Source organism: Chelonoidis abingdonii, chromosome 2, assembly GCF_003597395.2.
Source record: "Chelonoidis abingdonii isolate Lonesome George chromosome 2, CheloAbing_2.0, whole genome shotgun sequence".
Lineage (NCBI taxonomy): Eukaryota > Metazoa > Chordata > Testudines > Testudinidae > Chelonoidis > Chelonoidis abingdonii.
In genome coordinates this window covers 257,829,537-257,852,864 of record NC_133770.1, presented here as the reverse complement: position 1 = coordinate 257,852,864, position 23,328 = coordinate 257,829,537, and the positions used below count along the sequence as shown (strand labels likewise).

At 42.9% G+C, this 23,328-nt stretch overlaps 1 protein-coding gene across 6 annotated transcripts in view; it reads right to left on the bottom strand.

Annotated features, from left to right (window-relative positions):
- Positions 1 to 23,328, bottom strand: part of PDP1 (pyruvate dehydrogenase phosphatase catalytic subunit 1) — a 73,831-nt gene that overhangs the window by 48,821 nt on the left and 1,682 nt on the right. For 5 of the 6 annotated variants that reach the window (XM_032780113.2, XM_032780112.2, XM_032780115.2 and 2 more), the window contains one exon: positions 14,218 to 18,460. The exons of the other annotated variant lie outside the window; for it this stretch is intronic. In XM_032780113.2, coding sequence (XP_032636004.1) covers positions 16,824 to 18,416 — 1,593 coding nt within the window. In that variant the 5' untranslated portion in view covers positions 18,417 to 18,460 and the 3' untranslated portion in view covers positions 14,218 to 16,823. Of the gene's footprint in view, positions 1 to 14,217; positions 18,461 to 23,328 lie in introns of those variants that run through there. 6 annotated transcript variants of the gene reach the window in all.

The window sequence follows — 23,328 nt, the reverse complement described above, 5'->3', positions numbered from 1 at the left end:
ACACCTGACAGTCAGTGGGTAAGTTTGCTGAACTGATCCCACAGTACTCCCGTCCGAAATTCCAAGCCCTTCTGGAGGAAGGGAAGAAAATAGCACGGACTTCCCTGCAGGCCTCACTCGATGCTGCTGATTCAGCGACCAGAACCGTGGCCTCGGGGATTACAATGCGGAGAATATCGTGGTTGCAAGTCTCGGGTCTACCCCCTGAACTGCAACACACTATTCAGGATCTTCCGTCTGAGGGCTAGGGCCTTTTCTCGGAGAAAACAGACCCTAGACTCCAGAGTCTCAAAGACAATCGCATCATCATGCGTTCCCTCAGGATGCATACGCCGCAAACCCAACAGAGGTCCTTCCGGACCCAGCCTCAGCGTCCTTACCCCCCATCCAGGCCATGACAAGACTTTAGCAGGAGGCGTGGTCGCGGGAACCGCAGACGGCAATCGGGTTCCCAAGGGGGCCAGAATAACTGTCCGGCCAAACCATCAGCAGGACCAAAACCGAACTTCTGAAGGTGTGCCTGAGAGCAGAGCACCAGTCCTTCCCCAGGATCCTCTTCAGTTCTCCAACCACCTTTCCTCCTTCCTCCCTGCGTGGGCCTAATTAACCTCAGACGGTTGGGTCCTACGCACGGTGGAATTTGGGTACCACCTCCAATTTATTTCACCCCCTCCCTCCCACCCGCCCTCTTCAGGGATCCCTCTCACGAGCAAATCCTCTGGCAGAAGGTTCGTACGCTCCTCTCAATCGGAGCTATAGAGGAGGTGCCGGAGGAGTTCAGGGGCAAGGGATTTTACTCCCGATATTTCCTAATTCCCAAGACAAAAGGAGGTCTCCGACCCATCCTGGACCTACATGGTCTCAACGTCTTCCTGAAGAAGTTGAAGTTCCGCATGGTGTTACTGGGGACCATTATCCCATCCCTGGATCCCTGAGACTGGTACGCTGCTCTCGACATGAAGGATGCATACTTTCACATCTCCATTTACCCTCCGCACAGACGGTACCTAAGGTTTATGGTGCACCATCAACACTTTCAATTTATGGTCCTTCCGTTTGGCCTCTCCACTGCCCCGTGCATGTTCACAAAGTGTATGGCTGTAGTGGCCGCCTTCCTCAGTCGTCGGCGCATACACGTCTTTCCTTACCTAGACGACTGGCTTATTCGCGGGACCTTCAAGACCCAAGTCTCCAGGCATGTTGCCATCATCACGGACCTATTCGAGCGATTGGGCCTGATGATCAATATAGACAAATCCACTCTAGTGCCCACTCAAAGAATAGAATTCATTGGAGCCGTTCTAGACTCCACACTCGCAACAGCCTGCCTTCCGCTACCCCGATTTCGGGCAATAGTCGCGGCCATAGAAAACCTTCAAACTTTCCCGACGACCTTGGCCTGTACCTGCCTCAGCCTTCTCGGCCATATGGCTGTGTGCACTTTTGTAACCAAGCACGCCAAACTCCGCCTGCGTCCCCTTCAAGTCTGGCTGGCCTCAATTTACCGCCCAGGCAGAGACTCCATAGATATGGTCGTCACCGTTCCTCAAAGTGTCTTAGGCTCCCTCAGCTGGTGGCTAACACCTTCCCTGGTGTGTGCAGGCATGCCGTTCCATCCGAGACAACCCTCAATATCCCTAACGACGGATGCGTCGTCTCTTGGCTGGGGGGCACACCTAGGCCATCGTCGCACGCAAGGCCTCTGGTCAGCCCAAGAGCTGGCATTGCACATAAACGTCTGGGAGCTGAGAGCAGTCCGCCTCGCCTGCCAGACTTTCCAACATCATCTGCAGGGCCGTTGTGTTCTAGTGCTCATGGACAACGCAACCGCAATGCACTACATAAACAAACAGGGAGGGACTCGATCTTCCCCCCTTTGTCAGGAGGCGATCCAACTGTGGGAATTTTGTATAGCCCACTCTATAGACCTGGTAGCGTCCTTCATCCCAGGAGTCCGGAACACACTGGCAGACCATCTCAGCAGATCCTTTCTCGCCCACGAGTGGTCACTTCGCCCAGACGTGGTTCATTCCATCTTCCAGAAGTGGGGCTTTCCCCACATAGACCTCTTCGCTTCCCACAACAACCGGAAGTGTCAGAGGTTCTACTCCTTCCAGGGTCTCACCCTGGGCTCAATATCAGACGCCTTCCTAATATCTTGGGCGAACCACCTTCTTTACGCCTTTCCACCCTTCCCGATGGTGCACAGGGTTCTCGTAAAGCTTCGCAGGGACAGGGCTCGACTGATTCTGATCACCCCTGCGTGGCTCCAGCAACACTAGTACACCACGTTGCTGGACCACTCGATAGCCAACCCGATCCCCCTGCCCCTCCATCAGGACCTGATAACGCAGGACCACGGCAGGCTTCTCCACCCAGACCTGCAATCCCTCCATCTAACGGCGTGGCTCCTGCTTGGTTAACCCAATCGGAGTTATGCTGCTCTGCCCCAGTGCAAGAGATACTCCTGGGTAGCAGAAAACCTTCTACTCGGTCTACTTACTTAGCCAAGTGGAAACGGTTTTCTTGCTAGTGTCAAGCGCGGAATGTCACACCTACGGAGGTTCCCATCCCCACTATATTGGATTACCTCTGGCATCTCAAACAACAGGGCCTTGCGATCTCATCTTTGTGAGTACACTTAGCGGCTATCTCTACTTTCCACCCTGGGGAAGGCGCTTACTCCATTTTCTCCCACCCTATGGTCTTGAGGTTCCTCAAGGGGCTGGAGCGTCTTTTTCCCCTGGTGCGACGCCCCGCCCCGCCCCTTCCTGGGACCTCAACTTAGTTTTGACGAGGCTTACGGCTCCCCCGTTCGAGCCATTGGCAACCTGCTCACTCCTATACTTATTGTGGAAAACAGCCTTCCTTGTAGCCATTACATCGGCTAGGAGAGTCTCTGAACTTCAGGCTCTGATGGTGGACCCACAATACACGGTATTCCACAAGGACAAGGTGCAGCTATGCCCACATCCGGCGTTCCTCCCTAACGTAGTCTCGGCCTTTCATCTCAACCAGGACATATTTCTCCCGGTCTTCTTCCCCAAACCCCATACATCACGTAGGGAGCAGCAGTTGCATTCGCTGGACGTCCGTAGGGCGCTCGCCTTCTATATTGACCGTACGAGGACCTTCCACAAAACCCCCAACTCTTTGTTGCAGTGGCAGACCGGATGAAAGGCCAGCCCGTCTCTTCCCAGAGGATTTTGTCCTGGGTAACGGCGTGCATCCGGGCTTGCTATGATTTAGCTCACGCCTCTCCAGGCCACGTTACCGCACATTCGACCAGGGCCCAGGCCTCATCAGCCGCCTTCTTAGCTCGAGTATCTATTCAGGAGATATGTCGAGCGGCTACATGGTCTTCGGTGCACACCTTTACTTCCCATTATGCCCTGGTCCAACAATCCAGAGATGACGCAGCCTTTGGCTTGGCAGTCTTGCACTCTGCAGTTTCTCACTCTGACCTCACCGCCTAGGTAAGGCTTGGGATTCACCTAATTGGAATGGATATGAGCAAGCACTCGAAGAAGAAAAGACGGTTACTCACCATTGTAACTGTTGTTCTTCGAGATGTGTTGCTCATATCCATTCCAAAACCCGCCCTCCTTCCCCACTGTTGGAGTAGCTGGCAAGAAGGAACTGAGCAGCGGACGGGTCGGCAGGGGTATATATTCGGTCCCATAGCAGCACCACGCCAGGGGGCGCCCAGCTGACCCGCCAGGTGTTGCTAGGGTAAAAATCTTCCGACAAACGTGCACGCGGCGCGCACACACCTAATTGGAATGGATATGAGTAACACATCTCGAAGAACAACAGTTACAATGGTGAGTAACCGTCTTTTCCCTGCTCCAAAAGAAGAGAAAGTAATTACTGCAGCCCATAAAAAGCTTTTCTTCTCCTCTCCTGCTAGCTAGCATGTATGTTGGGTGGGTGGGAGGAATCATCATTCTTCTCTGGACACCATCTCAGGGGAAATATCAGGCATGCGGCCCCTACTCTTCCTTGCTGCCCACAATTCAGGGAGCCTACTTTACCTTCTTTCACTGCACGGCCACATTCTGGAATGGCACAATCAGACCCTTATGGAAGGTTTTTTGCTTTGCTCAGTTTGCTTAGTCATCCGTAACTCGAAAGAGCTTAAACTGAGTGTTTGACCTATCTCCATAGTTTCTCAGAGCCTGCCTTGCCACTGACTTGCTAGGTGAAGCACTAGCATTCATGTTTGCCTCAGGGTATTGAAAGGTAATGGAATTTGTTTACAAGTAGAGCTGTGTGAATAACTGATTATTCAAACCAAAAACATCTTTTCTTTCAAGGTGACCCCAAAGAATTTTTTCCAGTGGACCAAGAAGAAAAAAAAATCATTTTGGTCAAACAAAACATTTCGTTTTGTTTCTGAGGGGTTTTTACCTTTTAATATTTGTAAATTTAGAAATTAAAAATCATTTTTAACAAAAAAATTGAAAAATTTCATTCAGAAAATGTCATAATGTAATGTTTTCATTTTTTTCAGAAATTTTTTAAAGTTTTTTTTCCAGTTTAAACAGTTCAGCAAATTGGACTTGAATTTGCAAAATGTTTTGGCCAACCTCAATCTGCATTTTTCAGTAAAGAAAAGTTTCTGCTCTATTGACTATTAAGATTGCCAACATTGTTGTCCCTTGTTGTCAGCAGGTAGCTGGTAGAATGGGCCTTTCTGGATACCCATCCAAGCACAACAAAATTGTTTGTTAAATGAAACATGCAACCATACAAATGTTTCTAGAAAATTCTTACTACTAAAAATCTAGTTCAGGCACTCCTTAAATATTCCCATGTCTACCCCTACCCTTCAGCTGAAGCAATTCACATGGTTTCTGTGAATAGCATAGTGTGATTATGGATTAACAGGTATGAACTCTGCATGGACTCTGATCATGGAATTGCTAGTGCTATAGCATCATAGGCAAAACAGGCAAACACTGCTTTTTCAGGAGCTATAATGAGTTTAATAAGAAGTACAACAAGCAAGCAAAAAAACCTGAATAATGAAAAAGACTCAAGTTAGCACCATATTCTATATCTGCCATTTATTAACAGAGCTGCCCACTCCTGTGTCTACTCTTTCACTGAATTTTTCAAGAAAAAAGCCTAGTAGCCATCACGTTGTTTGCTTTGCACCAGGCTGACATAAACCAGTTTCCTCATAGGAACATTTGGGCAATGCCCTTGGCTGTAACAGAGTGGCCAAACTATTATCTGGCTCCTGATACTGCTTCCCTTCAAGTCTGTTTCTTCCTCTCTGGTTGAAAAGAGCTTGTTCCTTGGGTAAACAATACAAAAGGAGTGGAAGTTAGCAGATAAGCATTCTACTCCATTTAAACAGCATAGGATAGAGCACTTAAATCGGAAAGTTGGAATGAGAGCTGGAGAGGATAAAGTGTTCTGCCAATATGGAGAAGCAGGAAGAAAACAAGCAAGCAGAGAAGGAATGGCAGTGGGAGGCAGGGAAGGGTTTTCCCCTCTTAGCAGATCTGTACAAAAGAAGTGGATATGAGGTGTAGAAAAGAGAATGCCTAAAAAGGGTAAAAATCCACAAGAAGGAACAAAGAAAATTACTGCCGTGAGTTGCCCCAAGAAATAGGTGTTTATGTAAAAGTGCATTGAGGTGGGGGGAGCAACAAGCACAACAACACTTGTTCAGTAATTTCATTTTGAATTAGAAGAGGAAATATAGGAGGAGGATGAGAGGGAAAGTGATGCACATGGTGTGGCAATGCAAAGGTATGAGTGGTGCTGAGTGAATGGAAAGGTGGTACTTGCACTCTGATACTTAAAGGGTTACCCTTGCTATGGGGAGAATAGGGCAGGGGAGTGGTACATCTTTTAGGTGACAAATCTGAGGAACTGTCCCAGATTGAGGTGTCATTAGAGGAGGTTTTAGAACAAATTGGTAAACTGAACAGTAATAAGTTACCAGGACCAGATGGTAATCACCCAAGAGTTCTGAAGGAACTCATATGCGAAACTGCAGAACTACTAACTGTGGTTTGTAACATATCATTTAAATCAGCTTCTGTACCAAATTACTGGAGGATAGCTAATGTGATGCCAATTTTTTAAAAGGGCTCCAGAGGACACCCCAGCAATTACAAACTAGTAAGCCTGACTTCAGTACTTGGCAAACTGGTTGAAACTATAATTAAGAACAACATTGTCAACACATAGATAAATATAATTTGTTGGGGGAATAGTCAACATGGTTTCAGTAAAGGGAAATCATGCCTCACCAATCGACTAGAATTCTTTAAGGAGGATCAAGCATGTGGATAAGGGGAATCCAGTGGATATAGTGTATTTAGATTTTTAGAAAGCCTTTGATAAGGTCCCTCACCAAAGGCTCTTAAGCAAAGTAGCAGTCATGGGATAAGAAGGAAAATTCTCTCATGGATTGGTAACTGGTTGAAAGATCGAAAACAAAGGGTAGGAACAAATGGTCAATTTTCAGAATGGAGAGAGGTAAATAGTGGTGTCCCCCAGAGGTCTGTATCGGGCCCAGTCCTATTTAACATATTCATAAATAATCTGGAAAAAGGGATAAACAGTGAGGTGGCCAAATTTTCAGATGATACAAAACTATTCAAGATAGTTAAGTCCCAGGCAGACTGTGAAGAGCTACAAAAGGATCTCTCAAAACTGGGTGACTGGGCAACAAAATGGCAGATGAAATTCAATGTTGATAAATGCAAAGTAATGCACATGAGAAAACATAATCTCAACTGCACATATAAAATGATGTGGTCTAAATTAGCTGTTATCACTCAAGAGAGAGATCTTGGAGTCACTGTGAATAGTTCTCTGAAAACATTCACTAATTATCTATCCCTTTCTTAATGATAAGACAGAAAATATCATATTGAAATGAAAAGCTCACTCTCCCATTGAACATTTGCTGCCAATGGACTTTGATTTTTGCTCTACCTGTGGTTTCTTTAGTGAAGATAACACAACAAATCTGCTACAGCTGACATGGAGCTGGTTTCAGCACCTGGACCAACAAAGCATTTAAAAGAGCCCAAAACACACAGCATCATCCACTTTCCATTAATGTAATGCAAAACAAAGACATTTTAAAATTGAGATGTTTAAAAAAAAGAATCTATGCATGCCAAGGAGAAAGGTAATTTTCATCATTGTTTAAAGAGATCAGGAACTAGTTTCAAACTTTGGCTTCTATAAGCCAGTAGTTAAGATTAGCAGTTTTTATAATAAGACAATATTGTTTATTGACAATTCTAATTTACATATCACCTGATAAGAGCCTGGTGGGATAGAAGAGGGGTGGAAAGAGAACATACACTACTTCATCCATTGGGAAAGTTTTCTATAACAGAAAAATTAAAAATCATTGATAATGTTAAACTAAAGAGTGTAATAAGTACTAGCAGTGTTAGCATTTTACAACAGTGGGGGAAAAAGTTGCAACTGCAATATATGTGTGTACATAATTAAAATTAGAGTACAAGCTCTTATAGGGAGGGGCAATAACGATTTGTTTGCACAGCAATGAAGCATGCTGTCAGTGCTGAATAAATAATTTACCTCTGAACATACTGGCTAGCCAGTTTCCTGGGTTAAGGGAGAACCTCTAGAGATGTCCTTGCTGTAGATTAGAAAGGATGTGGTTTCGTAGGAAGTGGGGCTCATACAGAATTCAGACCCACCCTGCTTTACCCAGGGAATGAGAAACAAAACTTGGAGAGTGACAGTAGCGACTCTGTGCTGGCACAGATCCCAAATTTGGAGGCTCAGCATTTGGCAGTTAGTTGGGTGTTTTAAAATGAAAATAAGGCTGTGGAGAAAGAAGGGTGAGAGACAAGCATGGACTTCAATGCAGAATTTAAAGGCTGAATGAACTCATCCCAAAATCTGCTTCCCTTTAAGCAAGCAAACTTTAAAGAAGAGGAACTGATAACTGTTCAAAAGAGTTAAGTAGCAGCCAATAAGATTATTCAAATTCCCCATTAACATGACTAACCTTTAGCATAATAATAATAAAAAGCTCTAATCCCTTAGTCTTCCAGACATTTAAAAATATTTTACACGTAAAAAAAAAAAGCAAAATACTGCTGAGAGAAAATGTTATTTCACTTCAAAGGCCTGGTATTTAGAATGGACCTTGCTTGGCCTCCTTTTTTTGCCTAAGCAAATGCCTGAAAGCCAAAGTGAGGACACAAACTGTCTGATGTCTGGGCAGATTCACTTAAGGCAGTGTCTCTTAACCTTTCCAGACTACTGCACCCCTTTCAGGAGTCTGATTTGTCTTGTATACCCCAAGTTTCACCTCTCTTTAAAACTACTTGCTTACAAAATCAGATATGAAAATACAAAAGTGTGATAGCACACAATTACTGAAAAATTGCTCACTTTCTCATTTTTACCATATTCTACAAAAAATAAATTGGATCCAAATATTGTACTTACATTTCAGTGTATAGTGTATAAAACAATACAAACAAGCCATTATCTGTATGAAATTTCCGTTTGTACTGACTTCGCTAGTGCTTTTTACGTGCTTACGTGTAGCCCTGGTTGAGAAGCACTAGCTTAGACCATGTCTACGTGGGATGTTAAATTGGATTAGTATGTTTGCTCTAAATATAGCAAATTAACTAATCTAACTGAAGTGTGGCCCACACTGCTTTATTATACTGATGTAAGGTAGTTTGTTAATCACTGTGTCCACACAGCTCTGCACTTCTCTGAATTAACCATACAGCATTCTGAGCAGATATCCCATGGTACAATGATCCACCACTTGCCTCTATGCATTTTGGGATTATCTTCCATTATATTGCATTGCATTATAGAATGCCTACCAGAAGTTACAGGAATTCTGAGACTTAGGGACAAACTAAAACTCTCATAATTCCTCTCCTGGTATTCCATAATTCATCTGTATTTTGCTACCACCATTTTTTATTTGCTGTCAGGCTGCATGGATGACATATTGCTGAGCACTGTGATAATGATAGTCATTAGAATAAACAGGATGATGTGCATAATGGCAAACACACAGCTGGCTGGATTTGGATCAGAGGGTTTTGGATATCATGGAAATATGCCTACTGGTGGAGGAGGGGCAGAAGGATGAAATTGGGCAGTTACTTCTGCAGCTTTACTCAGCAGAGTACTACTTCTTGGCTCAGTCAACTTGCACTGACTGGGGTACCAGGATAATGATACAGAACTGGGATAACCAGCAGCAGTTGCATAACTTCAGGATGTGGACGACTGTTTTCCTAGACTTCTGTGCAGAGCTCACCCTGGAGCTGCAGCAGCAGAACACCAACATGAGCTTTCCCCTCAGTGTGGAGAAAGGTGGCCATCACAACTGGGAAGTTCACCATGCCTGCTGGCTCCTGGTCAGTAACTAATCAGTGTGGTATTGGTAGATCAACAGTTATGGATGTTGTCATGGAGGTGTGCAGTACTATTCACCAGCAACCACACACCGCACCATAGTAACTGTAACTCAGGAACCAATCCATGCAACAAACCTCAGTGCCAACTCTGCCCACATATCTACACTAGCGACATCATCACAGGACCTAACCAGATCAGCCACACCATCACCCGTTCATTCACCTGCACGTCCACCAATGTAGTATATGCCATCATGTGCCAGCAATGTCCCTCTGCTATGTACATTGGCTAAACTGAACAGTCCCTACGTAAAAGGATAAATGGACACAAGTCAGATATTAGAAATGGCAATATACAAAAACCTGTAGGAGAGCACTTCAACCTCCCTGGCCACACAATAGCAGATTGTTTATTGCCAACGAAGCAAGGTGCTAGTGCCTGGCCAGATCAATGGTTACAGGTACACTAACACATGTATGCCCATGACAATAGACACCTGTAGCTCAGCCCAACATGCACAGCAAAATAAACCAATGTTTGCATTCAGCCAAGTTTCTGAAAAAGTTTAACAATGCTGAGGATGTGATGAGAAATGCCTTGCAATCTCTATGCATTTTGGAATTCCTGTGGAGCCTGATTTTGGCAATTTACCTCATAGTTAACTGTACCTAAAATCTCATTTGTAGCAATGTATTATGACCCAAAATACATTTTTCTACTGCTGCTTTTGTCTGTTGCTACAACATGCAATGTGTTTGAGTTGTTTTCATGCACTGTGATGCTGACATGGGTGGAACAATGATCGACAAGGAGGGAAAGTAGTGAATAGCATGCAGTTCTGAAAGAATGGGATGGGGCAGTCCAGGTGGCTGATGACTGGGGGATTGGGCACTTGAGGGAAAGCCTTTATAGCTTTAACACTCCAGCCTGGATGCCAGTTTTTTGGGGGGTGACTATGTTGCAATTAAAAGCAGAGCAGGTAAGCCATGGAGACAGACTGTCAGAAGCTGGACGTGATCACTCAATAATTGCCTGTTTTGTTCATCCCCTCTGAAGCACCTGGTGTTGGACACTCTCAGAAGACAGGATACTGGGCTAGATGGATCATTGGTCTGATCCACTATGGCCTTTCTTATGTTATTACTGTAACTAGAAAAGCTTAAATCCCCTCTTCCTGTACAGCTAATTATAATACAGCACAATACTTACTAGCAGAGGTCCCCTTTGAAGTATTTTCAGGGTGGCTGTACTTGTGGGACTCTTATGCAGTCTGAGTTCACCATGCCCTACAGTTCCTGGCTGTCTGGAAAATTGTGCTCCTGCTCAGACCCCATACTATATGTGAGGTCTAAAGACCTGGGGTCCTGGGGTGCTTGTACTGTTGTCTGGTTTGCTTTCTGGAAAAAAATGTCCACCACATCATTCTTTGGGGGTGGAGGAGTGGAAACAGTCAAGCTGCTCATAATATGGACAAGTAGTAGGAGTATTACCAGAGGTCCTGTTCTTGTTCCTTGTCTTCAAGTACTTCTGCAGAAGTTCCTTTGTTTTGACTTGGTACTGGGACAAGATCTGGGAGCAGCCACTCACCTTCATTTGCTCTGACAGCATCTTGTAAATGACTGCATTCCAGTTACTCTTCTCTCCAGCTAGGACTGGATATGCAGCTCCCCGTAGGTGGTAATCAAGACCAGGAACTGCAAAGGGATCCATGCCAAAGCATGCAGTGTTGGGGGTTGGGGCAGCAGCATCACTGCTATCCTGGAAATACAACTGAAGGTGTTAACTCAGCACTACCTGGTATTGAAGCGCATATACCTGCATCATGCCAGCATTTAAACAGAGGTAATGTCTGGTAAAGATGATGCTCCCCCTCTGGTGGTGCAGACACAAAGGTAAACTGATTCAGGCATAAAGCAGTACACTATGGGATCACAGAATATCAGAGTTGGAAGGGACCTCAGGAGGTCATCTAGTCCAACCCCCTGCTCAAAGCAGGACCAATCCCCAGACAGATTTTTGCCCCAATCCCTAAATGGACCCCTCAAGGATTGAACTCACAACCCTGGGTTTAGCAGGCCAATGCTCAAACCACTGAGCTATCTCTCCCCCTCAAGGAATACCTGATAGAAGCTAGGTAGTTAGGAATGTGTCCATGTGAATCTTAGAGGAACTATATCCTGAAGAGTTACTCCTGTTTCAAAGAGGATTAATTACTGTTACCTAAGACACCAATTTTGATTAAATAATGCTTGTACACGGATACAAGGCACTTTAAAAAAAAACAACAACCCCAAACTAAAATTAATCTTATGCAACTTCCCAAAGTAGAGAAGCCCATAGAAATGTACATCTATACCTGCAAAATGGTACCCTCCTGGCAGTTGTGGTTATAAGGGAAACTGAATACAAAAAAACCCCATCAAATCCTTAAAACCACAACTTTAAGTATCAAAGTAGACACCATAGCAAATGTCACAATTTAAGATTAGTGCTTCTCTTTTCCTTCAAAGAATCCTGGCCAATAGAGTGATTATATTCACTTTAACATGGATATATCTTCAGAATATGGATTAAATATAAATTGTAAAGTTGAAATTCTTAACTTCTATTTAACAAGAGTTGTGAAAAGTTATTCAGGGCAGCATCTACAGATTTAGTGTGTTTTCTTCAGTAACTCCATCTAGAAGGTGTTTATTTTTGTAGTAGAAGCAGAAGTGGTGGGTTTATTATATACCACTGCTAGAGGACTAACCAAAGTGCATTGGGGCTCACGTCATCTATCCCATAAGATAGCAAGTAAACACCACACATTTGAACGTTAGGTTGCAGCAAGACAAACTATAGGAAGGGTATATATTTGCATTAAAATGCAATGGTACTGTGAATTGCTTTAGGCAAGTTAGGAAGCAGGAGTGCCTCAACAAATATCAGTTACTATTCTACAACAGTGTTCTCTCTCACAGCACTTAAGTTTAAATGAGGTCTTCACTTAACTTCAACTATAAACAAAATTTAGGCAAGTTAGTTCTACCTGACTTCAGAAATAGTTCCTCCCATCTACTCCTGGGGGAATTCTGGGCCACTGTGGATGCACAGACTTTATGTTCCCCACAGATTTCTTTGCCTCTCTGCAGAAAAATGACTTTCTGATGGGGAAGCAATGGGAAGCCACAAGAGTGGTCAGGCAAGCTCCCCCTCCCCCCAGCAGTATGTTTTGGGTGCCCAGGGAAGCTAGCAGAGCAGTAAATCACTATGGGGCACGGGGCAGGATAGGGAATACGTGGCTGGTAGCTGTTATCCTGCCCTACGCTCAGCTGCTAGTCCCAGCTGGGCTGGGGAGGATGGGGCCAGGTGACTCCCATCCTCGATTTCTCCTTCAGCTGCAGGAAGCTCTGCAAACTCTCTCCCCTCTTCCTGCATCCCTCACTCCACTGCTGCAGGGGGAGGGATCCATGTATAGGCAGCTGCTCCCCCATCCACCCAACTCCCATGCATCCAGAACCCCTCATACCCAGACCCTCCCACCAAGCCTCACCCCCCTGCCCATGCACCTGGACCACCCCACTAAGCCACCCACACCAGATCCCCACTCCATCCCACTCCCCCAGCATCTGGATCCCCCTGCCAAGCTCTATCCTTCCCACACCCAACTGCTGAGCCTCAATCACCTTCACCTGGACTCCCCTGCAGAGTCCCATTACCATTGCACCCAGAACCCCCCAACAAGGCCCTGTGCACACAGATTGCCTCCCACAGAACCCTCTCAACCCACACTTGCATCCTGCCTTGCTGATCATACCCACCCACACCTGGTGCACCTGGCACAGAGGGGCAGGGCCCTGGGGTATTTCTGGGGCAGGCCTGGTCCTTGCACTGTGCCAGGGTTGGGTACAGCCTCGCCACTGAGTCTGTGTCCCAGGGGGAGAGGTGAGCGGCACAATGATCTCTTACCTCTATGCAGCCAGTGGACTGTGCTCCCCATGGCTATGCCAGAGCCTCCACATTTATTTGAGAAATAAAATTTGCAGAATTTTAAAATATTGTGTGTAGAATTTTTATTTTTTTCTGCAGAATTTTTAATTGTTGGTATAGAATGCCCTCAGGAGTACTCCCATCCTCTTCTACATTCTAAATCTCACCACCAAAAAACAACTTGGGAGTTCCACAGTACTGACTTATACCATTGCATCAGATATTTATGCATATTAGACACATTCATTCCCTTATTTGATTGAGTATGATCCATTGTATGTCATATTCATAATAGAAAAGGTGCAGGCCTCAAGTTTAATAGAGAACAGTTTGAGCTTGATAGTTGGTGTTACCCTCCTCTTTCTTCTTGCCTGGTCATACCCAGGCTCACCCCCCTACCATCCATGAAGATTAATAGGAAGATCAATACAGGATATACACAGTAATAATAATATGTACAGGAGAGACACAAGCTTCAGGGTAGCTAGGATCAGAATTAAAGACAGCAATGTAGTCTAGTAGCCAAGGCCCAGTGCTGTGAGTTAAGATCTGCATTCTCAAACTGGCTCTAACTTGGTGTATTACTGTGGCAAAGAAGTCACATCACTCCTGTTTTCCTACCCAACCTTTTGTCTGCCTTGTCAATTTAGAATAAGATTTTCAGACCAGGGACTGTCTCACTACACAGCGTTGTACAAAGCCTTGCAGAATGTAGCTTCAATTCTGGCACTACTATAATGTGTTAGAACTCTTTCCCGTAGCCAGGCTTTTAGGTGAAGAAAGGCAAAATAATGTTCCTTGTGTGCTGTATAACAAAGTGTTACCTTATACCAAGTGATGTCTGTATAACTGATTTTTTTTTATTGAAGTCTATTAGAAGACTGTTGTAGATTATGTCATATGGCACTGAACAAGTACAGTTAGACTGCTTCAATTCATTGCATACATTTTGAATAAATCTCCAACTCCTATATAAATACTGGTTCATTTGATCCTGTATACATGCATCTTGCATGAAAGATTTTTTTTTATGTAACTGAATATTGTACAGAGGATCAGTGTTAACTTGTTAAACCTAGGATTGTACCAAACCCCTTGAGAGCCACACATTGAACATTTCAATATATGTATTATGTTTAACAGTAGAAAAGTGTAATGAAGTCTAAATAATGTAACAGCTTAAATACATTTTGTAAGGGAACAAAAGACAGCATAAGGGAGGACAAAAGAGCATACTGACCTATCTAATGACATTTAGTCATTAATATGCAACATACAAAGCCACTGATGACTAACAACCAACACTTGTTTGGGACATTATAATTTGTTCTCTCCTCCTCCAAGGTCTAGTTTGTCATTGACATTCCAGACAACCTTCTCAATTTGGGGTGGGGCAGGGAGGAAGGAAATGAAGCAAGCTCTGCTGTAAAGATCAAATTTCTTCTACCCACAGAGGGAAGACTAGCATATTTTGTTAAGGCTGCACAGCATTTATACAATGAAAATAGTGTGTACTATAAACAAGTTCAGTGGTTGCAGTAACCTTACTTGGTAGTATCAATGTTTATTGGAAAACTCAAGTAGCTTAATGACCGACCAAGACAGGAAACTATGTTTTTACAACATATATAATATTAATTGGACTCAGAAGATTCCTTAAGTTAGTTATAATGGAGAACTCCAAATGGGAGCTAATACCTTCCTGACTTTTTTTTAAATAATAATGCAACATAGAAGATACTGAACATGGTGACCTAAAACTGCTCCAGGGCCTCTAGAAACAAGATCATAACAACTAACTACTAGGAAAACACATGTAATCAAGAAAGTTTTTTAATTCAAGGAATACCACAAAGTGTATAAAGGGCCCTGATGCTATTTGAGTTGAGAAAGACCCCAGTTTCATGTTATGCTTATTTAGATATAAAAAGTTAGAGGGACTGAAAATGTGATATGATGACCTCTATGCCAATTTTAGTAATGTGTTCAGTAGTTACAGTTGTATAAAATTTAGTCTGAAATACCACATCATCTCCTTTTAACTTTGTAATTCAGTCATTACAATACAGAGAAACATTTAAGAGACTTTCTTCTATCATGAAATTGTGGATGCAAGAGAACATGCATTCACTGATTGAGTTCTTTCAAAGGATTTACAGTAATTGATGTTGTAATGCCAAGGAAGAAACTATTGTTATGCATACAACATGCAGGCCAGTTAGTTCTCTCTACTAGTACACCTATTTACAAGCTTTTTTAATCTTTGTTTTCAATTTACTAACCTATATAAAACATGAGTGAATGTCCCCTGATGTTGATATTTAACTAATCCAGTACATGTGACCCAACTGAAACTACCACAACAGAAGTTAACATGAGTGCCAATTTACTGAGCCACCAAATAGCTAACAGTGATTTTCTAGTCTCTTCAGAGGTTCATATTAGAATTCATCATGTGATTAGTGGAGATTTTTGGTACCAGATAATAGTATTGCCTGCCAAGGATGTGACCTTTTGAACAGGCATCACAGTTCTGATTGAAAATACTTTCACGTTTTGCAAAAGGCAGAGTTATAGTTTCATTCTGCAAGCTGAAGTCTTCCATAATGGAATTTTCTTATGCAGTTGATTTTTCAGTGATGACAGAAAGATATTATTGCCCTTAAAGTTGTGCAAAAAAATCCCCCCAAAAGCAGAAGACTGTCAACATGAGGGAATTTAAGACTGCATTTGTAGAAGTTACTATGAGATCCCAATATGCTTAACCAAGTTATCTTAAGTTCTGGTTGACTATGGCTTAAAGAGTTGCATTTGAAAGTTATATATATTTGCCTAGAATGTTAAGTGAAGAATGACATTGTCTAAGCAAAATTAGGAAAACTCAAGGCTAAGAGTTTCAGGTTAGTTTCCTATTACTTAAAGCATCTTCCTTCCCCTAGGTAGAAAAAAGTCAAAATACCACACATACATGCAGAATAACCATATCTACTTTGCAGACAAAAAAATTCATTCTTATCAGTTCTGATATTCAGCAAGATTCCGATCTTATCTAGTAAGATAGCCATATAGATATTTACAAGCAGGCTTTGTTTCATGACTAGTCAAAACCATGTGATGAATAACAGAGTTATCTATCCCTCCCTCTCACCTACCCCAACCAAACCCAAAATATTGTTCTAGCAGCATTCATTGATTCAATAGTGCAAACTTGTTTCGAGTCCCTCTTTCCATTTTGTGCCATCTTCTTGGAAGACTTAGTTCAATAGCACTTTCCACAGTTAATAAAACTTTGGGCAATGGAGGGAGAAATGTACTTGCACACACTTTAATTCCTATAAAGCAGACACTCTGGTTTGCTCACCAAAGTATATTTTCGTCTTCTGATCAGATTAGTCAGTGTTTGACAACTTTGGTAAATTGTACATCCATTTAAAATTCAGAAATCCTCATTGACATGCACCTACAATATGAGAGTTGAACTGCACCACAATAATTGTAATGTCATCTCTGTACATCCTAGCCAACTCTTCAGGAAGACTAAGCATCTTGGACAGCCGTTCATGATCGACAGCACCAAACTCATTATTCCCCACTGCATGACGTATCAGATGAGTTGCTGCATTCTGATCTTCAAATACTGAGGAGATTCTGGCTCTCCTTTCTGTTAGGAGACCATGCATCTGTCCCAGAGTTACCTTATAACCACCAACAGCTATTGGCTGTTGGTGATGAACTCCAGTGAGATACTCTCCTACAATTCTAACCACATCCTGCCTATGCATGGTCTCCCACAGGCCATCTGTAGCCAACACCAGGAATTTATCCTGAGGTCTTAATTTGTGATGTATGACCTCTGGCTCAGCTGTGAGATATGGAGGAGTGTGATAGTTAGGAGGGATAAACTTGGTATACTCATTGTCATTCAACTGATCTGGTCCCGATTCTATAACTCTCTTCTGAAGTTCAATGCTCCATTTGAATTTCACATCACCAAAAGCTCTGAAAGGCATCAATAAGCCTAATAGCCTATCTTGTTTTACAACACTTTTCTCTTCAGACTTTGGGTGCTCCAGTTTTACTCGTTCTATTTCACTTTCATTCTGTGCATTATGATCATAGGACAGAGTGACTGCAGACCAAGATCCATCTTCTTCTTGAACACCAAGCATTGCCCTGCTGTCACCAGTATTAGCAATATGCAAATCAACACCATCTACGTGAGCCACGCAGGCGGTTGCTCCTGAAAAGGCCACTCGCAGTACCAAGTAATTGAGAAAAGAGTTTGGATCTCCCACTTGAGCTTCTAATGAAATATCATTATCAAGCCTCTTGAAAGCATTAATTAAAGCCTCTTTTACATCAGTAGTCTCTCCAGTGTTGAGGTCTATGAGCTCCTGCCAGTAAGTTCTTAAACTATTGAAATACAGTTTGGAAGCTTCCTTACTAAAATAATCATTGGGATGCTTGTGCCACTGTAGGATGGGCAACAGGGCACGGCCACTCTCCACTGCATTTTCTATTTCAAGTAGAGTCTCATGAGGTAACAAAGAGACAGCAATATAGTAGAAGAGTCTTTCGCTGACAGCCTGAGAACAAGCACAGCCTGCGTGGCCATCAAATACACCTAGAAGCATTCCTCTTGTTTGTAAGCATGTGGCCGCACTCCTCCGGTCTTCTATTGGAGCATTAGCAGGCAACTGGTTGCTATCAAAGCCAAGAATAGAACTTACATTTTTGCCATCAAATTCTGGGACTTTAAAGCTGTATTCATTTGCCTTCAGAATGCTGTTGACTTGTGGAGGAGTGAGGTAAAATCTCTGTGGTGTGGAAACATAGCTCCTTGCATGGATAAACTGATGAAAATTCTCTTTTGGACAGAGCGTTGCAAGTTTCTTCTGAGGTGCACATCTTAAATGATTGTGTACCAAATGAGGTGACAAACAACAAAGATGTTTGTGATGGCAGCAGCATACTGTATTGTATATCCTGCCAATCTCACAGTTACGAATCAATGGTAACAGTTGAGTTGGTGCTGGCATGGCATCGGAGAATAATGGCAGTCTGGAACTTCTGACAGGAATTGCTGAAAGACAAGAGGGAAAAACAACACACAACTAGGTTTAGTGAAGCAGTTATCTTTAGCATAGATTTGTATAATAGAAAGCTTAGCTATAGAACAAAAGAAGTTTGTGTTTCAAGACAGTGAAGAAAACAGTAAAGTTGATGAAATTGTACACCCGGAGACCTTTTAGGGAAGGGGAAGAGGGAAAGGCAGTGTAAAAAAATGCTTGCAGAAGTGTATCATCTTGTTCAGGAGCAATGTGAACTATACTGTACTTAAATATTTGATTTAGATATTTTAGTCTTCGGTACCAGACAAGGTAGTAAGTTAAATGAGTACCATCCTTGTATGGTTAGGAGAGTTGCCAAAATAAATTCACAAAGAAATTGGAGGCTAGCAAGCCAATCCTTAGAGGTCTGCTTTCATTTCCCAGTCTCACTTCCTGGATCACCAGGAGCCAGAGGATGCTGTGGAGAGAGGAAAATTAATCCCAAGTTAGAAATGCTGAGGTGAGAAGAGTGCCTCAATGCTGGCAGACACAAGGAGCAGCTCTGAAATTCTTCAAACTGAGGGCATATCTACACTGCCCTGCAATTTGGAATAAGGAGAACACAAATAGCAGTGCACACCAAAGTGCTGTGCTTTAACTCATCCATGTGGATGTTGCAGGTGCAAACTGAATCTATGAGTCCCAAGTGCACACTAAGTAGTCCTCTTTGAAGTTTCTAGAGAAATAGAATTAAGACTTGAGAGCATTAACTAAAGCCTCTTCTACATGGGAAGCCTCTCCAGTGTTGAGGCTCCTGCCAGTAAATTCTTAAACTGTTTAGACTGGTTTGGAAGCTTCCTTACCAAAATAATTATTGGACTTTGAAGGGAACATTAGTGCAAATGTGAGACTTTTAGGTTTATGCCCACAATGTCCACATGGGAGAGTTACAGAGCAACACTTAGGCCACATCTATACTACTCGCCGGATCGGCGGGTAGTAATCAATCTATCGGGGATCGATTAATCGTGGCTCGTCTAGATGCAATAAAATCAGTCCCCGAATCAATGCCCATACTCCACCTCAGCAGGAGGAGTAAGCAGAGTCAACGGGGAAGCTGTGGCAGTCGACTTGCTGCCATGAGGACGGCCAGGTAAGTTGAACTAAGATACTTAGACTTCATCTACGCTATTTGCGAAGCTGAAGTCAAAGTATCTCAGGTCGATTCCCCCTCATACACACACTTCCCCAGTATAGATCAGCCCTTAGGCGCACTGTGGGGCAGTATGGTAACTCCTCACTTAAACTAGTCCCAGTTAATGTTGTTTTGTTACTGATCAATTAGGGAACATGCTCGTTTAAAGTTGTGCAATGCTCTACCGTCATTTGGCAGCTGCCTGCTTTGTCCACTGCTTGCAGAAAGGGCAACCCACTGCAGCTAGCTAGTGGGGGCTTAGAACCAGGGTGGACCGGCAGCCCTCCCATCAGCTCCCCACTCTCAAGTTCCCTGTGCAGCAAATGCCCAGCAGGCTAGCAACTGCAGCTGTCCCTCCCCCCACTGCCACGTGCTGCTCCCGCCCTCTGCCTTGGAGCTGCTCCCTGACACTCCTGCTTGTTGTGCGGGGGGGGGGGGGCGCAAGAGAGGGGCTAATGTCAGAGTGTCCCTCTCCCCCCTGCTCCTGCACCCCGCTTACTCCATCTTCCATAGAGCAGGAGGGACACAGGACAGGGCTTGGGAGGGAGGGAGTGAGCTTGCTGGCAGCAGTTGTGTCTCAGAAAGCTGATCTAATTAACAAGTCAGTGTACTTAAAGGGGAAAAGTGCATCTCTTGCTCACACATGGTGTGTGTCTGTCTGCGGATGCTGTCTCCCCTCCCTCCATTCCTGCTGCCTTTTAGAGTGAGAGAGTTAATCCTTCAGGGCTCAACCAATTGCTAGTTCATCATTTTGCAGTAAGGCATTCCCTAGGAAATATCCCACCCTCCGACTCCTCCACCTCAACCAAGCTTCACAATCATCATCACTGGGTACTAGTATTAAATTGTTTGTTTAAAATTTATACTCTGTGTGTGTATAGTCTTTTGTCTGTTGAAAAAAAAATTCCTGGAACCCAACCCCCTCATTTACATTAATTCTTATGCGGAAATTGGATTTGCTTAACATTGTTTTACTTAAAGTCACATTTTTCAGGAACATAACTACAACATTAAGTGAGGAGTTACTGTATAGACATAGTCCCGTCTAAATTAGACGTTCTAGAGAAGCCTACACAAAGTTATGTGCACTGACAGTTCTATTACCTTTAAGAATGTCCCCTTAAATTGAGAGTTTGAAAACCAAAGATTATAGCATAAATGAGCCAAGAGATTCATACCTGTAAATTAGGTCTTATAATAATGGCCTTCTGTCTTACAGAAACATCTTGAGAGCATCTACATTTGCATTTAATAGAAACTATAGTTTGTTCCAGTGTCTTATTCTCAGGGGAAAAGTGTCCAGAATAAGATGTTAGCGTTTATAAAAAATAAAATAAAATAAAAAAAACCCCACCTCATTACAAAACTAGTCACTTATAAACTAAAAAAGGGATTATTTTTTTTAGTTAAGGCTTTTATTTGCAAACTTCGTGAAAAAAGGGACAGGATGACAGATTTCAAATCCCTACCCTGAGATTAATAAAGTGGCTTCTTTCTAGAAAAGTTCAAGACAGGAGATCTACTACAAAGGAATCAAGAATCAAGCAAAAGTATTCTACATAGCAACTGAATAGATTACTCAAGAACATCTCCCCTAAGAAGAAGCTAGGTTGAAGATGCACTGACCACCTCCGCATCCCTCCAGATAATGGTCCCTGCTAAAGTCATACAATTAAAAATCAGTACATAAGAAGTAATGTTACTAATCAGAGTTGTGTGATGCAACTAACTTCAACAGTATTAAAGAATACATTTGCCCAGCTATAAAGGTAGTCACAATGAATCAAGTATTTGTTGAATAAACTGACAGATACCAATGCCAATATAACATTTGGTAATTTCAGTTCAACCAGCTCTATTACCTCTCAGTTTCATTCTACTTTTTCTTTTTTTCTATAAGATCGCGGTATCCTTTTCTTCATGTGTTATCAGCACATTTCCTCTTCTTTCTCTCCCTCCACGCTCTCCTCTCCTCCCATTTTCCCCTCAAAAAGTTCCTCTCTCTCTCCGTCTGTGTATTTTTAATGAAACACACACACTTCCTCTTTTTAGCTTCAGTCTCTCCTACCAATCCTGCTCCCAACCACATAGCTCCAAAGTTTTAGCAGAGGCCTAATATGCTGAAGATGATACCTCTTAGTAAGAATAGGCTGCCACCCCAATCTTAAATGAACGTGAAGCAGAGCAGCCAGGGCTCTCTCCAATCACAGACTACTTTGAAAGAGCAGGGTGCTAAAATTCTTACCAGCATGCTGTCCCCAGACTCAGCTCAAGGGGACCATCATTTAGGTCAGCCTCCAACTAAGAGACATCTGATAAATTTGAAGCTGCCCTCCCCCACAGGCTTTAGAAGGAATAATATTCCCTGTCATTTTCTCATCTCTTGCCAGAAGGTAAGTCAGTGTGAAGGTCTTCACTACACTACCCCTCCTTCAAATTTCTGTATACAGCTATGGTGGTGGTGGTGGTCTCTGATACTCTACTCCTTTTCTAATTCTGTTTCTGGACCTTCATCCACTGTGAACAGCTTTAGTGTCTGCCTCAGTGAAAACTGACTCAATTGTTGTCTGTTCCCATTGTACCTTATGGGGCTCCTAAAACCAGCTGTGAACATTCAAAAAACTGGTTACTTTTCATTTCTGCTGTTGTTCCCAGCTTTCCCCAGCTTCGGCAGACATACTGAAACACACTTGTCTGTAGACTTAATAAAAAAGCACTGCACTGGTTTACACACAATTCATATCTGGACCATAACATGGTCCAGATATGCTTTATTTATTTATTTTTAAAATTAGAGTGAAAGCTTATAAACTTGTCAAAGTTGATGGCATTCACCCAAGAAAGCTTCCAATTTGACCTGGGCAAGTAGGTTGGAAAGGATAGGCTTGAACACAACACACACACACCCCATTCCATTACCACTTTGCTAGCTAACTCTAATAGTCCGTTCTACTACAGAAGTATGCAGAAAGTTCTACATACGTATTATTTTTGAGTGTCATGTTCACGTAGCATCTTTTTTTAGCAAGACAAAAAAAGTCTCAATAGGTTCTTTAGCTATACTTATGGTCAGAAAATTGGATATTAGGTGTTATGTATTTGTTCTTCATCAGATGTTTACTGCAAAATTTTATGATTGCTAATTTCAAAGTCAAATTGTGTTCAGCTTCACAAATCACCCTACTCTAGCAATTTTGTAGAAAGAACTCTGCTAAGTTTTTGTTGTTTGATCCATGATGAAGCAAAAACACAAATAATGTTTTGCAGCTGTATTGGCTCTGCAGTGCCACCAGAGGTTAAGTTAGTGAAAACCTTATCTTTATCAGTTGAAAAACCCCACACACATCAACACCACAGGGAAAAGAGAGAGAGAAGATGTGACATTAACAGAGAAAAGCATTGAGAGAGCAGGTCCACGTTTTTCTTTTTTGTTTTTGTAACTGCAAATATACTTAAGCTTTTCCTTGCCCTGTATGCTTTACAGCAGATCACAGCCTATACTGATATGTGCATGAGCAGCCTATTTTAATATTAACATAATGAGCCAGGATTTATTAAAGCTAATGGTTTAGTGAGGTGCTGAATTCACTGATAAGGTACAGAATTACTACAATTCTGCTCAGCTTTCCCTATAAACACTGACACAAAGTATGGCCTCAGACCACAACTACGCAGCCTACTTTCAGGATGGTCCACACAAAGTAT